This window comes from Triplophysa dalaica, chromosome 8, assembly GCF_015846415.1.
Source record: "Triplophysa dalaica isolate WHDGS20190420 chromosome 8, ASM1584641v1, whole genome shotgun sequence".
Lineage (NCBI taxonomy): Eukaryota > Metazoa > Chordata > Actinopteri > Cypriniformes > Nemacheilidae > Triplophysa > Triplophysa dalaica.
The window spans coordinates 13,971,411-13,987,741 of NC_079549.1; the positions used below are offsets into that span (position 1 = coordinate 13,971,411).

A 16,331-nucleotide genomic window follows, 5' to 3' on the forward strand; every position below is an offset into this window, starting at 1 on the left:
CTGCCCCCTTTTGGATATGCGGGTATCAGCACTTGATTTCTTTATTCTTCATAATGTTGGGAATTGAGAATTACCGTGTGAATGAAAATTATGTTTTATATTTACACAAACATGTGTTCATTAAATGAATGAAATACTATTCTATAACTGTCTCAGATTTCCAACGTTGAAACCCTTAAGGAACTTTAGTGCGAGTGGTGGTTTCCTCCGGTTAGATTTGACCCGAACACGCGATAACATACAAGCATGACAGCAGTTGACCTAAACATTTTGTTTTCTCCGTAAATTGCAGTTAAAAAGTCACTGCAAGGAGATTAATATTTAAAAAAATTGACATTTTGGTGAAGGGACGTGTTTTAGGAAACAGAGCCCCCAAACCGTTATTATGAATTAAGTATAACTTAGTGCATTCAAGTCAGTCCGGGGGTTCAGAGTAAGATATGTTTTACTGTTTTGTGTTATAATTACGAATTATTAAACTGTCAAATGTTTGTACAATGTGTGTGACATAATAGTTTATAAAAGTTCAAATACATATGAATGACCTCGATACGTAATGGTTCAGAGGATGGATGCGTGAGTAGATGTGTCACAGAAACGGCTTGAACAAACAGCAGCTGAGCACGTCAATGAATGCTTAACAATGCTGCGGATGAAGACACTACATCTACTGCAGGCTCATATATCATGCTGGTCTGCGGTGATGCAAAATTTTCATAAGCTGGCCTCCATCAAACATGTTTGTCTTCTCTCTGAGAGGAGACGTCAGGGTCTTCTGTACCCCTTTAGTGCTCTGGAGGAGCACTTGACCCCACAGGTAGACCAAACAGAATTCAAGATCTTCCATCCCAGCCTGAACGATCTCTGTCGGGCAGAGACACTGTTCACTCCCTCCCAAAAAAAGCACATTGACTACTCCACTTCAGCAGTCCGGATGGATCATGTACCTGCGCTTAAACAGCCAGAGGTGAGATTTCTGTTCAGAGTGAGTCTTATTCAAGTGGCTTTAATATTAATGTGATGAACTTCATATATTGGTTAAATTTCCAACAACATTTAGGAACCACTAGACACTTCAAACTGTGGTTTACTTTGTTTGTTTGTGTTTGATAGGTGTGCTTTATGGGCAGGAGTAATGTAGGGAAGTCCTCTCTCATCCGAGCTTTGTTTTCTCTTGCTCCAGACGTAGATGTGCGTGTCTCTAAAACACCGGTAAGAAGAATGCCAGATGCATTCCTTTTTATCTTTGGTTGCTGTTTCATATCTCATGAGACTTTCAATTGTATCTTTTAGTTATACAATATTTTTGTTTTAAATTCTATTGGTAATTTATAATTTCACACAAATGAAACAATTTAGTTGGGTCTGGGAATGACCTAATAAGAAAAACTTAAAATCTTTTGAAACCTGTTTTTAAATGTGGTTATAAAAGGTGGCATCTTATAGTTTGAGGTTAGTTTAAGACATTGAGTTTACCTCTGACACTACATAAGATGCACTTTTTTTCCCAGAAGAAAAATCGCTCGCCATTTTATTCAATTAAACTGTTCAGTTTGTACAGCATCATCCCGCCATTTTTTTGTCCTAGTCACTTTTCCTCACATTAAAATAGGGTCACACTAGAAAGCTGAATTTCTTCACTGTGGGAAAGGCTTTTGCTTTAGTGGACATGCCGGGGTATGGACACAGGGCTCCACAGGACTTTGTGGAGATGGTAGAACCTTACCTTCAGGAACGTCAGAAGTAAGATGCTATTGCAGTTATTTCCAGTACTTACTGTGTAATGAAGTGTGTTGAGTAACTTTGTAAACATTTTGATTTCTTTATTGCATTTTTTATCGTTAGTCTGGTGAGGACGTTCTTGCTGGTGGATAGTGGTGCAGGACTGCAGAGGGCAGATTTAGTTGCTGTGGAAATGTTGGAGGAGTTCAATTTACCTTATGTGGTGCGTATGAATTCTCACACTTGTTCACTCATTCACTATACCCTATATAGCAAATGCTAAATAGTCCACTATATGGAGAAGAAGTGAATCAAAATGAGTTAACAATTTCGGACACTGACATAATATATCCTGCATCTGGCAGTACTGTCTCAGACATTAGTCTTATATAACACCTTTGTGGCTTTTTTTGGTAAAGTGGTAAAGTTCATTTTATTGTATTCATTTTTAATTAAGAGAACAAAACAAATGATTGCCACATTTATTTACTATTACATTTATTATATTTAATAGAATTACTTGTATATAATATAGAAGTAATATATATTTCAAATAAAACAATGCTGTATATAACATTGATTTAATCTGTTTATTCTCAAAATGATATAAAAATTATAATTTGTTGCATTAACGGTCACAGTCCTCCAGTTGATTCAAATCAGACAGTTGAATTGCGTTGTATAGTGGGAAATGAGTGAGCGAGTGATTGTACATTCCATGCATCAAAATCATCACTCAAGCATTGTGGGTAAAAAGTAGTGAACAAATGTAGGGAATGAGTTTTATACTCAGTATTCGGACAACACAACAAAATGGCGGACACCCGATATAGTCCACTATATAGGAGATACAGTTAATGTGTCTTTGTGCTGATACCCTGACTAACCAGCAGGGGTTGTCAGAGTACTATACAATTCTTACTCGAGTTTAAGCTTTTCAATATTTGTAGTTTGATGAGCAAACTAATGAAAATAAGACCTTTTTGAAATTATTTTACTTTATAATCCTATTAATCTTCTCCATAATATGCATTTTGGTCTAAACAGATTGGAAGGTTGGAAATCCTTTTAGATATTTTTTCACTAAAGGTCAAGTGTGTGACATGAATGAAATATAATATACATAACTATGTCTTCAAAGGTGTATAAAGACCTTTCATGATGAAGCGTTGTGTTAGAATATGTGTTTTCTATCTACATAACACCTAGGGTCCCATTGCATGTAATTCAGCATGTTGTTTCTACAGTAGCACTAAACAGACAAACCGCTCTATAGACCCACATTATCTCCTTTAGCAAAGAAGTGAAAACGTGACAACATCTTTGTTCTGTGAATGCCGTGCTTTGAAAGGGCGGTTGGATTGAGCTGCTGGTTGCAATTTGCATCCTCGCTGCTAGATGCTGCTAAAATCTCCATATTGCTTCTTTTAATTATCTGAATGTTATTTGCAATTTACAGTAGTGTTTTCAGATGCAGTTATTTCAAGAAACTAACAGTGCATTCTATGTAAATCATTTCGTAGTAGATCTGTTCCTCTTTTCTCGGTGACCGCAAGTTTCAGTTATGTTAGAAGAAAGTCCCTTTAAATTGCTCTCATTAGTATGCCAGCAAACACATATTGAATACACTGAAGAAAAAAAACTCCCTACTTATAAAGGCTTCATTTTTAATTCCTTTTATAAGATTTCTTCTAAGTGCACAATACTTTATAATACTATGCATTGAAAAGAACATGTTATTTACCCTCTGTTTAATCGAACATTAAAAGAACATCTCTTTTTCTGTCATGATTTAGCTGGTGGTGACTAAAATAGACAGAACTAGACAGGGCGCTTTGTTGACCTTGATGGTACAGCTGCAGGACTTTATCAAGAAGCAAACCAGCACGTGTTTTCCACAACCCTTTTTAGTGAGGTGAGACACAGATTCCATGCTAATGTATTCTATGGGTCATTCTCACAAAACCATTAAAGATTTGATTGATGATTTTATTGAAACACGAAATTCTATAAAACAAAGAATAATTTAAACACGAAAAAGCATGTTAAATTGTCAGTAAAAGATTTAAAGATGCCAGACTTTGTTTTAGATACCTGAAAATGGAGGGTGTTGGTGCAAATATCAAAATTCATGTTTGATATCTTTGAAACCAAGATTTTGTGAGAATCACCCCAAGCACACACAAGTTACTTCATCAGTGTCCTGTTTCTGATTCTTTATGAGACCTGCCTCACATAATGATGTGTCAATGATCTGATAATGCCCAGTTTAAATCACCTCATTTGGTATTATGTCAACGCACATCTTAGATATGCTTGGTCACCATAGTTATTTAAATGTCATTGCCCTGGCATACAAGCTTTTAGTTTTATAAGATTGAGAAAGATTACATTCCTTTAGTTGGAATGATATTCTTGCTGATAAGATAAGGCGAGGGGTTTGAGAACACTGTAAACAAGCACACCATGTCTGCAGTAGTTTGAGGTCAGTGTCGTGAAGTCTCCGGCTTTGTATGTCAATACAGGAAGTCACTGTTTTTGCAGATAAGATGATAAGGAACATACCATTCAGCTTAGTTAGGTGCCATTAGCGATTACTGCACACAATCAATCAGTATTTATACAGCACACTAGTGGGGCATTTATAAATTTAAAGTAAAGCATTTATTTGCATTATTTTTTCATGTGACCAGTTATGTATATTGTCATAATTTTTTCACCCTCTTGTTATTTCAAACCTGTATGACTTTCTTTTTTCTGCAGAACACAAAATAAGATATTTTGAAGAATGTTGTTAACTGACACCTATTCAATTGCATTGGTTTTGTGTTCATACAAAAGAAATAAATGGGTGCCGGCACTGTTCAGTTACCAACCTACTTCAAAATATTTTATTTTGCTTTCTGTCATACAAGTTTGAAATCACCTGTGTATAAATGAGTATAAAATAACAGTATTTGTATTTTTGGGTGAACTATCCCTTTAAGAAACAGTTGATGATTCATGTTATCTCAGCATATTTCTTGGGAGAGAATGAATTCTGAGTAATGCTCACTGGCACAAGTCTGCACACATTTGAATATTGTCCTACAGGTTCTACATTCTTTTTTTTTTAATTCAATTCATGTCATCTTTCCTTTGTTGGAAGTAAAGAACTACTTATTTCTAGGTTTAAGTGAAGACAACTAAAAGAAAAAAATTAAATGAACACATAACATTGATATTATAGTATTTTCTGGACCCTTTTGTATACATAATAAATAATAAATGTGTTTTTTCCCTCCCCCACCTCTTGTTCACCTCTGTGATGGACAGTTCAGTCCAGTTCTCTGGAATTCATCTTCTCAGGTGTTTCATTGTACATGTAACAGGAAATCTTCAGCTTACTGCTGAACCAACATAACTGACTGCCATGGCGGTCTCTCAGATGCAGGTCAGCTATGCGACATAAAAAAAGTTTGCCATCTTAAAATGACAAGTAAATGTTTCTTGAATTTAAGATCTGATCGTTGTGTTCTTGAGCATTGAATTGTTTGTGCTAAAGATGTATTGTTATTTTGTGTATTATTTACAGAGGGCTGACATTAAATACCTTTTTAGCTGTTTCAAGATTTTAAATGTTGGCATTTCAGCAGCACAGAATAAACTAAATTGTCCAAAGATGAGTTTGTCATGTTATTGTTTTACAGCATACTTTGGGTGGGTTCCAGAATAAATTCTCTTGTTGTATACAGTAAAAATGATGTTTAGGAATTGTTTATGTTCAAACTGAGTCTGGTCTTGCTTTAAACAAAATTAGCTTGTGAAAACAGGAACGCATTCAGTTCCAGATCAGTTGTTTTGACCTGTATTAAAGTTTAACTTGCCCTACTAAGTAAAATCTTTAGCGTTAGTGTTGAAGTCATCTGATATGTCACGTGAGCTTTTCAATGATTGTCATCCTTTTATTCTTAAAACTAACACAGGATGTTTTGTTTCATGTTTCACACAAGTCACTATATACACTGAACCCAGGGTTATTAATCAAGCCTGAGGAGTCAGTTCTCAAGATGGGTAAATCCTGGGTTAATGTCCATATTTGTATGTTTACAAGGTCCATAATATACGGCATGCAACGAGTATCCGGTCTGTCTTAAAATACTGCTTGGCTAGTCTATGAAAAGTTGCCACGTAATTCTGTATGTTTTATGATTTCTTGAAAAATAAAATATTCTTATAAAACAAATTAGTTAATTATACTGTAGAAACATACTATGTAATGCATGCATGAAACATAATGTCAACACATGCGTTACAATTGTTTTGCCAGATGAGCTGTCCAAAATTGTAGCTTTTAAGTTAATGTTCTCAAGTTTAACTTATCGACACCAGTCACGGTGTTTATTACTAGAGGGGACCATTATTATTGTAGTTTGTCTTTAGCCTGAATAAAACTTCACAAGATTTAGAAAATAGCACACAGTTTTTTACCACTTTTATGGTCCCTTTTTTAAATTTGGAGTTTGATAGCCCTTCTACATTCATTCAATAAAATAAGACTGGCCATGATTTTCTTTCCAAGAAAATAATTGTACCTTTTGTTTCATAGAAGACAAACAGTTAAGGTCACACGGTGTTACAATTAAATGATGATGAACTACAACAGCATTTTGGATGAACAATACATATAAAGACTGTTGTTTTGTCATGTTTAGCAAATTTTTGTGTTTTTAAATTTTACATACCTTACAAGAACAGTGCGTGGATTGCATTCAAATGATGAACTTTGTGCTGAATTGCCCTTACAAGTTTTTTTTATTCAACTTTGTGGTTGATTTTGTGTGTGTGTGGAGATATTGGTAAAGGAGGGAAATAAATTGATGCTCAATATTTCTCTTGTCCTTTAAAAATAATTTTACAGTTTATGGCTTTGATTTTTCGTAATCATCCATATTCTGCTGTGACGCACATAGCATCGTGTCAGGTATCCTTTCTTCTCCACTCAGCAGTAGCATTGATGGCGATGATACAGAGCTGTATATGAAGTTAAACTATAAAATTTAAGTGTCACAATGTTATAAAAAAGACAAGATGGTGCAATCACATTTATAGTGGCCAAATTTAACTTCGTTTTTGCCCACCCTTTTCCTTTTATATGTTTCTCTTTTGGACACTGACCCCATAAAACATTTGCAGCTAGTTAATTTTTTATTTTTTAACTTTTTCCTCAAAATTTTATAGGCACTGGCAGGTTTTAAAACCCTGCCTTGGCTTGTAAGTCCATGAGTTTCTTGTCAAGAGAGGCTAGTGGGGTATTAAGTTGGAGTATTTTTTAAAAATGGATCGGACTTAAAACTCGGAACTGGACTTTTTAAGCTTTATCTCCAAAGCATTCTCTCAGGAGACAGAACCATCATCTCCTCCAATTGGAATCCACACTTACGACCTGCTTCTTGATTCCCTTCCCTTCGGAGCCTACGTTCAATTTTTCAGCATTTCATTCGAAGTCCCTTTAATCAACATGTGCACCCCACAGCCCATCTGCCCTGTCAATGCCACCATCTGCTCAGGCAGGTCCTGCCTGGTGCCCCCTGGTAACTTCAATGAGATCCTTGGGTTGGTAATGAGTACTGTGCTGACCGTCATGCTGGCCATGGTCATGTTTGCAATGGGCTGCACTGTCGAGGTTAAACAACTATGGGGGCACATCCGCAGGCCCTGGGGCATTTTCATCGGATTCTTGTGCCAGTTTGGCATAATGCCTTTCACTGCCTTTGCACTTGCTCTGGCATTCAATGTGCTACCCATCCAAGCTGTGGTGATTATCATCATGGGCTGTTGCCCTGGAGGGTCCAGCTCGAATATTATCTGCTATTGGCTCGATGGAGACATGGATCTAAGGTGAGACCATTTGTTATTGTTTTGTCATATGTAGCCTTGAAATAAATCCATCATATTTCCTTGCTCCTGAGTAATTGTTTTTTTCATTTCCTGTTTTTCAAAAAATATATGTATACAATATTTTCTATATTTGAATACTTGTGTATTATATAAATATATACAGGTTAGCACTCGGCATATATTTTGCGCTGCCTTAAACTTAAAACTTGTTTTGATAAATTAAAGTAATGCAAAACAGCGTTTGATTTAATGTATATATGCTGATCCACACATATTAACAAAACATACGCATGTTATTTTACTTTTTTATTTAAAATGATAAACTATTTAAAAGAAAAGAAAGAAAGAAACAGAATGACAAGATGAGGCTAACTGTATTTACTTCCGGTTATAACTAATGTTTTTATATTAACACGATTTCTATCTTGTAGGTTTAACTAAGTGAAAATAAATTTGTGATTTGATTAAATGTATTCCAGTTTGGGAATAGCTGTATAATAGTCGAATGGTCATCTTTATAAATTAAACTGTTGACGTAACTCCTTATGATGCCTGCAGTATCAGCATGACCGCATGTTCTTCAATCCTGGCGCTGGGCATGATGCCACTCTGTTTGCTCATCTACACCTCAGTCTGGACATCAGCCGATACTCTCCAGATCCCTTATGACAGCATCGGTAAACTCACCTGCTCTAGTATTATTCAAGTCTAAAGTCAGACTGTAAAGAAGCATTCTCTTGACATGCATAAAAATATGTGTTAGAGACCTATGGGGTCTTGTGTATGCTATTATGTTTCCTTTTCTAGGCATCACGCTAGTGAGTTTACTTGTGCCTGTCGGTTTGGGAATGCTTTTGAAAAGCAAGTGGCCCGAATTAGCTAAAAAAGTCCTGAAAGTGAGTTTTTCTTTCTTCACATTTGCATCGAAAATTCCAATGTCACATTGTTAAGAGGCTTCACGTGTTATTTTCTGTTTGTTCAGGTCGGATCTGTGGTAGGACTCGTACTCATTATAGTGATTGCAGTCATAGGGGGTGTGCTGTATCAGTCCTCATGGGTCATTTCACCTTCGCTTTGGATCATCGGCACCATTTATCCCTTTATTGGCTTTGGTCTAGGCTTTCTGCTGGCTCGCTTTGTGGGACAACCTTGGTACAGGTAAGTGCGATAAAACACTTCTTTTCATAATACTTTTTTCATAAAATTATGCCATTGTGTTCGTAGAGAGGATATAGATTTAGCTTTTTTTACACTTGTATACTGAATGGCAATGCACTGTAAATGACTGTCAGATGTTTGAAACAGTTTATGTAATTTCATTAGATGACACAACCCTTTTGTGTGAATTATTGTGCACATGATCGCAGGTGTCGCACCATTGCATTAGAAACTGGAATGCAGAACGCCCAGCTTTGCAGTACTATAACCCAGCTGTCCTTCAGTGCTGCTGAGCTTGAGCTCATGTTCGCCTTCCCCTTAATCTACAGTATCTTTCAGCTAGTTGTTGCCGGGATTATGGTGGGAGGTAGGATGGCTCTTGTGTCCACACAGAATCTTGTATTGTTTATTTTGAATAGGAATAATAAAATAAGTTCAAATGAATGCTTATATATAGACTTTACAATATGCAATTTCTGGATTTACTTGAATTTAATGAAGTGCTGGTGAACCTCTGTATTTTCAGTGTATTACTTACTCAAGCGCTACAGTCCGAAGAGTTCATTGGAAATGGATGGGGAAAGTGGAGAAAGCTCGAATGAACCCGAATCTGTGAAAGATAAGCAAGCTTATGCCTTGGACAATAGTGTCTTTCAGTGTGATGAGAATGACAATCTTGAGGAAAAAGGCAAAGGTACACATCTGTAATATAGCCCATTAATCCATCCTCACAGTAGCCCGTTTGAGCTTCCCTGACTGAAACGGCATGGACAGCGATTTCACACAGCATACAATTTATTATTAAGCAATCTACTTTCATAACAATAATAATAATAATAAAAGTCAACCACGTAACATAAAAGTCTAACAGATGCAACAGGTTCGCCCATGTTTCCACACACAAAGCTACATTGTCGGTGTATTGCTTGTGTTTTTTTTCCATTGAGCCCAAAGCAAGCAGGTAAATTCAAATTGGATGTTCAAGAGAAGTTGAAATCCTTATTTAAAGAAACATACAGTGTGTATATATATGTATGGTTAAATGTCCAAGTAATTTATTCACATGTTAATGTACTAATATACAAATTACAATGGGCCTTTTGCAAAAGATTTTTGCATTCTATATTATTTATACATTAGAAACCTATGTACTATGTTTAAGAATACCAGCAATGGAAGTTTTTTGGGAAGTATTCATTGTTTTAAAACAAGCATTTCAAGAAATGTATTTTCCTTTTATCTTGTTAATATGTATATGCACTGTAATGTAAATAAATTAATATTTCAAGATGTCACCTTTTGATTTCATAGTACATCTCAAGATGCATAAGGGAGGTTGTTATGCGAGAGCTCTAAATTGCTTGGAGACTTGATGTGAGCTTGATACATCATCAGGTTTTTGTTTGTAGTGATGTATGATCTTACCACATTTATACGTGAGTACAAATTCAAGACAACACAACCACACACTGACATATTTCAACATGGCAATGCCCATGTGCACATTGCAAGGTTCAAAAAGACCTGACTCCAGCTGAACACTTACTGTGCGTTCAGACCGCCGCCGTCGAGAGCGTCAAAAAATCGATTTGACCGCCCTTCCAAAAACGCTGTAGAAAGAATCTTGGGCGCGCTTACGCTCTGATGTAGCTCGAAATCTTATCTTGTGTTTAAATGGGCCACAAAGCAAACAAGCTTGTTGATCTTGTGCAGAAGGACCACAAGAAAGTGATCGGTGGAAAGAACTTTATTGTAGTTAAATCTTTGCTAACGAAATAATATTCTGCAGCAGTAACAACTGTTTTGCATGCTCTGGCACTAAAGTTAGCATAACGTTAATGCACATCATCAGCAAATCAACAGGAACACAAACAATGTCAGACACCTTGGTCCACGCATATTTTTATTTATTTATGTCCCTTAACTCAAACAAAGACACGCCGTATATGATTGGGAAACCTGCCGCAGCAATAATCAACCTCTCCCCCCTTTTTCATTGGGAAAAAAAATGTGGTCGGAACCAAAGTTTACAGGGATGCGTTCTCTGTAATCCTCTCAAACTGTGGACTTCTACATTTCGATTTGTTGCCGCCGAACCGCGTCATAGCACATTACCATAAAGTTGACCTGATTTCAACTCTCCTTTGACGCCCTCAACTGCCAAGATGCGTCGCTACTCGTTTCCGGTTCACATTGAAAAGGAATGACTTGCGGCCACTTTGACGCCCTCCAAGGCGGCGGTCTGAACGCACAGTTATGACTTGCAGGCTTTGAGCCAAACACACTTCACCCAAACCCACCAAGGATATGTAGAGAATATGGGGTTATGGTCATTTCAGAACAGAAAAGGCCCTTTCAGAGACGTACACATATATTTGGTCTCCCCAGATGTTCAAGATACAGTGGATATCTTGATTCAGTGGATACAGTGCTCAGAGATACCAGATATTTATAAGCACATTTCACAATATTTGAAAGCACATGTGGGCAAGGCTTTATAACTAATAAAAAATATTTCAATTAAATAATGTCACATTTTTGATTCTGTAGCATTTAACTAAAACTTCTTTGAAAAGCCGCCACCCAGAAACAAAAATTGCATGTTACTTTATGCATTTATCTTTACATGCATGGGTTAAAGTCAAATTATTTCAAACTGACATTTCCTATGAAATTCCACATGAAAGCTCACATTAAGAATTATTATTTTGAATTATATTAAATGTTTCAAATTGGGGTAATGTGCGGAAAACACTTCTAAACAAAAAAGGCAACTGATATCAACTCAATGACATACAGTATGGCAAAAAGGGAAGTTCATTTCTTATTTAAAGTATATGGTTTTCTCTTCAGAGACAGAGACAACATCGAGGCATGAGACTACCACAAGATCAAAATTACGCTTAAGAAAAATCACTTTCAAGATGGTGCTTCGGTTTATGCTCTTTGTATTGTTTCTAAAAACCACATGTATATATTCTTGGCTTCCTAGGAAATGTTTTATATATATTGTGGAAGACTTAAATATTCTGACATCATGCAGTGAAAGAACAAACACTGCCATCTGTCATGGTATCACGGATATTAAAGAGGACCTCCGCGGGCTTCCGACAAATTTACAGAGTCTCTGCATTCAGTTGGATTCGGATATACACTATGCTGGTATTTTGGCTCCCGGATCATTTTCAGACTTCTCTTCTTTGGAATACCTCCAAATTACTGGATGTTTCTCTAAGATCTCTCCAGACGCTTTTAGTGGATTGTTACGTTTAACTTCATTACAGTTGTTTTCCAATACAAAAGGCTGTTGTGAAGCATCTGTTGAGTTCAGTGGACTTCCTTCACTTAAAAACTTGTTTCTTTCGGAGTATAGTTTGCTATTAATGGCACAAAATGTTTTTGATTCAATTCCTCAGTTAGAAATATTAAGGATAACCAGTGTGTGTTTAAAAGATCTTTCTGAGGTTCTGTGTCGACTGCAAAATGTAAAATCACTTAAGTGGTTATATTTAGGTGATAAGGATTTAAATGTACTTCACTTCCCAAACTGCTCTTTTTTCAACACCTCTGACAATCAGAGACCCACTGTATACAATATTGAAAAGATACAATTGTATCTGGGATCAGTAAAGCACATAGATGATGGGGCTTTGAAAGTTTTAGGAAATTTGTGGGAACTGGACTTTGGTGGTCTTTTGAGAGATCTTTCTTTGATTGGAGTAGATCATATCAATAGCTTGAGTTTCAGTGTGGATGAACTTAACATTGATGAGTTGTGTTACGCAGCAAAGCTGTATTCTATTAAATATATAAGTGTATCTTACAGGACTATAAACTTCCCAGCTACTCCCACAAATGTCTCTATAGACTGTAAAGAAGTTGTAGGCATCGATCTTGATCAATATGTGTATAATACATTTCAAATAGATTCAATCTTTAATTTTTTTAGCAACCTCTCGAAACTGACAGTCCGTTCAACTCATGTGCTCAGATCAAATGATTTTAAATCTGTTTGTTCGTCCTTTCCACAGTCAGTCAAACAGCTCTCCATTATGATTCTAAACTCAAATGTGATGGGTAAGATAATATCGCACCAATTTTTCTGTTTCAAAAATCTTAAAAGTTTGTATTTATTTTCAACAAATATTTCCAGCATAGAAGATTTTTCTTTCACTGGATTAGACAAATTGAAAGATTTAAATCTCTGTCACAACAGGTTATCTCACATTTATCGAGACACATTCAGTGGTCTATATGAACTGATGTTTTTAGATCTTCAAGAAAATCCTTTAATTCAAATCGAGTCAAATTCGTTTGGACATCTTATTAACCTTCAGACTCTTCTTCTGGGAGATCTACACTTCCCACCAAACATATCACAGGTCAAGCTAGATTTATCTGATATATTTGGAGGGATCCCGTATAATCTGAGTAATGTGTTTATTAGTTCAGGCATTAGACCAATGCATTTAATCTTTGGAGACGTTACACTGAATCAGAGTCTAAATCTCCAAATCAAAGGTCAATATGTGACAGTTGAGGACTGTGACAGTCCACTCTTGACATCTGTTGTTACACTTCAAATAAATGCTAAATATATCCTCTGTGGAAAGGACTTTATTGGGAAATATGTTAAATCAGTTGTAAAACTGGAATTTATATCAGCATTCTCAGACAATATTGGTGATTTATCAGTAATCAATGAGCTTGTTCATTTAAAAAGCTTAAAGATGGACAACATTGATTTATCTAAACAGCCAAATGTGGCAATAATGTTTCATAATTTAACAAAATTACAAACTCTGATTCTGATAAACTGCAGAATTTTCTTTTTGGATGGAAGTCTGACAAAGGACTTGAAGGCACTGACAGGTCTGGTGTTTACAACCCAGAGTTATGTGAACATTCTTCAAAACTTTGTTCAACATCTTACTAGATTAAAGGATCTCCGTCTCTATGGGCTTCATCTTCACTGCAGCTGTGATAATGCTTGGTTGGTCTCATGGGTGAAGGACAACAAGCAGGTGCAGGTTCTTATGTTCAATCCCAGCATGAAAGAACTGCAATGTGTGACTGAAAATGGAATTGATTTTGTCAACTTTGTTCATTTCGTCCAGGACAACTGCTCATTTCATATTGAATTTTTGATCTTCGCTTCAACTTCTGCCTTTTTATATTTGTTTATTTTTGTAGTATTGTCATATCAGTTTGCAGGGCAATACATAAAGCCGTTCTATCACATTGCCAGTGGATGGTTCAGAGAAGCTTTACATAACGATGGCAAACAGCAGTACCGCTATGATGTGTTTGTCTCATACAGCAGTAAAGATGAACGCTGGGTCATGGAAGAACTTGTTCCAAACTTGGAGCAGCGTGGCCCTCCATTTCTGCGTCTATGTTTGCACGGTCGGGACTTTCAGTTGGGACAAGACATTGTGGAAAACATCACAGACAGCATCTATGCAAGTCGACGAACTCTTTGTCTTGTCAGTCGTAACTACATCCATAGCAGCTGGTGTTCTGTGGAGATGCGTCTGGGAACCTACAGACTCCAGGTAGAACAGAAAGACATTCTTCTCCTGGTCTTCCTAGAAAATATTCCATCTCGCCTGCTATCCTCTCATCATAGGTTGGCCCGACTGGTGAAAACGAGGACTTATCTAGACTGGCCACTGGACTCTGAGATGCACCAGGCATTCTGGGAAAGGTTGTGGAATAAACTGAGCTCTGATAAATATAACTCTTCACTGTAACTTGTAAACAAAACTGCAGTGCTTCTTAAAAATTTGAATGCATTGTTTCTGGTTAATTAAAGGTTTAACTAAAAGGTATACAGTATCAATGTTTATTACAGTCACAGTATGACTTTTATCAGTATTTAAAGAATAAAAATACTCAAAAGCATATTGTGAGAATCTGGATTTCATCCTGTCCTCTACAAATATTGCATCTGTGTTTAATACAAAGTTCATATACCATATGTATTCATTCGTATTCATTCCTATTGGTATAAGCTTCTATTCATATTAGATGTGCCTTATTTTCTTGTTGTTTAACCTCATTGAAAGTTGTATCGTATCTTATGCTGTCTTATGTTGATATAAGTATCTGTTGTTCTCCATCTCAAGGTTCCTAATAATCTCTAGGGACAATTGTTTTGATATTGTAGTATTAAATACGTGATCTTATCTGATTGTTCAGGAGGAATAAGACTAAATTGAAAGTTTGGTGATTTTCCACTCTGGTGGTTTTATATGACACATCCTGTTTCAAGCATATAAATATTAGTCCTTAATACAATAAACTTTGGACTCTGATTGAACAAGCACTTGTGTCTGTGTCAAACTTTGTCTCCTGGATCCAGGAACTGTGTGACTCTTCAACCGTAGAATATTGTTTAGACAAGGGGATGTAAGATGTTAACATTCTTACAGATTGGGGGCTCGTCCGGGATAGAGGGGAAGAGACACTCTTCTCACTTATAACCAAGAGAACAAAGACCTGACAAGTACACTGACGATCGGTCACAGACCTACATAAAAGGGGTAAGTGTTTTTCTATACAGTTCTTTTTGACTGACATAAATCTAACGCTTACCCTGTAGGATTCTTGTGGTGTTTCAATTCATGTTAGTGGGAATTGTAACTCCCATTGTTGTGACAGTGAGGCTGACAACAGTAATTAGTAAAATAATTATTAACGAATATGAATAGGTTTCAAATTCATGTTAGTGGGAATTGACTTTCCCATTGTTGTGACAGTGAGGCTGACAACAGTAATTAGTAAAATAATTAATAACGAATATGAATAGGATATGCAGTCTTGATCACACTGTAATTTGGGATCGAAGTGTTAGCTTTGAGACAGAGGCTTTGTTACTCACAAAAATAATCTTTTTGATGTTTATTCAAAAAATAACATTCTTACAGTTTAATTGAAAATATATTATAGATATCATTGTTACTGCATGATATATTGAAATATTGTTGTCAGAAAAAGACGGTGAATTTACTATCCACCTCTGATCACAATATAATACATGCAGCATTGTTGAAACTGTTGGTCGATTGAACACGAGGGTTTTTCTTTGTTTTGTTTTGTCTGTACTGTTTTATCCCCGCCGGGTTTGAAGTGTAAGATGGGGAATTCTGTTTCAAGGCCACTGCCGGGAGAAACGCCAGTGACATTTATGTACAGAAATAATCAAGGATTTTATATAAATCCATATGTTAGCAATCTTGCAGGATGGTCGGAGGGATAAAACCGAAAATTGACATTCCCTATCCGAGGGAAGGGTCCTTTTCTGATGAGTGTATGTTACTGGCAAAAGGTATGTCACAGGAAGGCTGGGGAGACCCAATATGGGATTATCCATACATGAATAAAGCTTATGCAGTATGGAAAGACATGAAAAAGGTTTGGGACCAGGGTCCGGAAAAAACAAAACCGGTGGCCATTAGAAAAGCCGCCGGGATACACTGCCCCTTGCCAAACACAGACTTCTCCCTCTGCACCATCACTGTCGATAAAACCAAAAGAGATGAAACCGGAAAAATTAATTGACAAACCTA

At 36.4% G+C, this 16,331-nt stretch overlaps 3 protein-coding genes across 3 annotated transcripts; all 3 read left to right on the forward strand.

Moving 5' to 3' along the window:
- The first annotated feature begins 230 nt into the window (after positions 1 to 230).
- On the forward strand, positions 231 to 5,884 carry gtpbp8 (GTP binding protein 8 (putative)). The gene is made up of 6 exons (XM_056755030.1): positions 231 to 967; positions 1,114 to 1,212; positions 1,613 to 1,743; positions 1,846 to 1,945; positions 3,519 to 3,637; positions 5,038 to 5,884. Exons 1-6 carry the CDS (start codon positions 644 to 646, stop codon positions 5,123 to 5,125), a joined length of 861 nt encoding a protein of 286 aa, XP_056611008.1. The 5' UTR covers positions 231 to 643; the 3' UTR covers positions 5,126 to 5,884.
- A 1,097-nt stretch (positions 5,885 to 6,981) lies between these two features.
- On the forward strand, positions 6,982 to 10,052 carry slc10a2 (solute carrier family 10 member 2). Its single transcript, XM_056755359.1, has 6 exons — positions 6,982 to 7,602; positions 8,161 to 8,279; positions 8,410 to 8,498; positions 8,585 to 8,760; positions 8,970 to 9,127; positions 9,287 to 10,052. The coding sequence occupies exons 1-6, from the start codon at positions 7,223 to 7,225 to the stop codon at positions 9,466 to 9,468; spliced, it is 1,104 nt and encodes a 367-aa protein (XP_056611337.1). The 5' UTR covers positions 6,982 to 7,222; the 3' UTR covers positions 9,469 to 10,052.
- A 1,594-nt stretch (positions 10,053 to 11,646) lies between these two features.
- Positions 11,647 to 15,014, forward strand: LOC130427514 (toll-like receptor 13). Its single transcript, XM_056755036.1, has one exon. The coding sequence runs from the start codon at positions 11,685 to 11,687 to the stop codon at positions 14,511 to 14,513; it is 2,829 nt and encodes a 942-aa protein (XP_056611014.1). The 5' UTR covers positions 11,647 to 11,684; the 3' UTR covers positions 14,514 to 15,014.
- Positions 15,015 to 16,331: the final 1,317 nt, after the last annotated feature.

Coding starts and splice junctions, on each gene's coding strand:
- gtpbp8 (XM_056755030.1), top strand. CDS start 644: ATGCTGCGGATGAAGACACTACATCTACTGCAGGCTCATATATCATGC. Junction 1,213..1,612: donor TGCGTGTCTCTAAAACACCG/GTAAGAAGAATG, acceptor ACATTAAAATAG/GGTCACACTAGAAAGCTGAA. Junction 1,744..1,845: donor TACCTTCAGGAACGTCAGAA/GTAAGATGCTAT, acceptor TTTTATCGTTAG/TCTGGTGAGGACGTTCTTGC.
- slc10a2 (XM_056755359.1), top strand. CDS start 7,223: ATGTGCACCCCACAGCCCATCTGCCCTGTCAATGCCACCATCTGCTCA. Junction 8,761..8,969: donor GTGGGACAACCTTGGTACAG/GTAAGTGCGATA, acceptor ACATGATCGCAG/GTGTCGCACCATTGCATTAG. Junction 9,128..9,286: donor TGCCGGGATTATGGTGGGAG/GTAGGATGGCTC, acceptor CTGTATTTTCAG/TGTATTACTTACTCAAGCGC.
- LOC130427514 (XM_056755036.1), top strand. CDS start 11,685: ATGGTGCTTCGGTTTATGCTCTTTGTATTGTTTCTAAAAACCACATGT.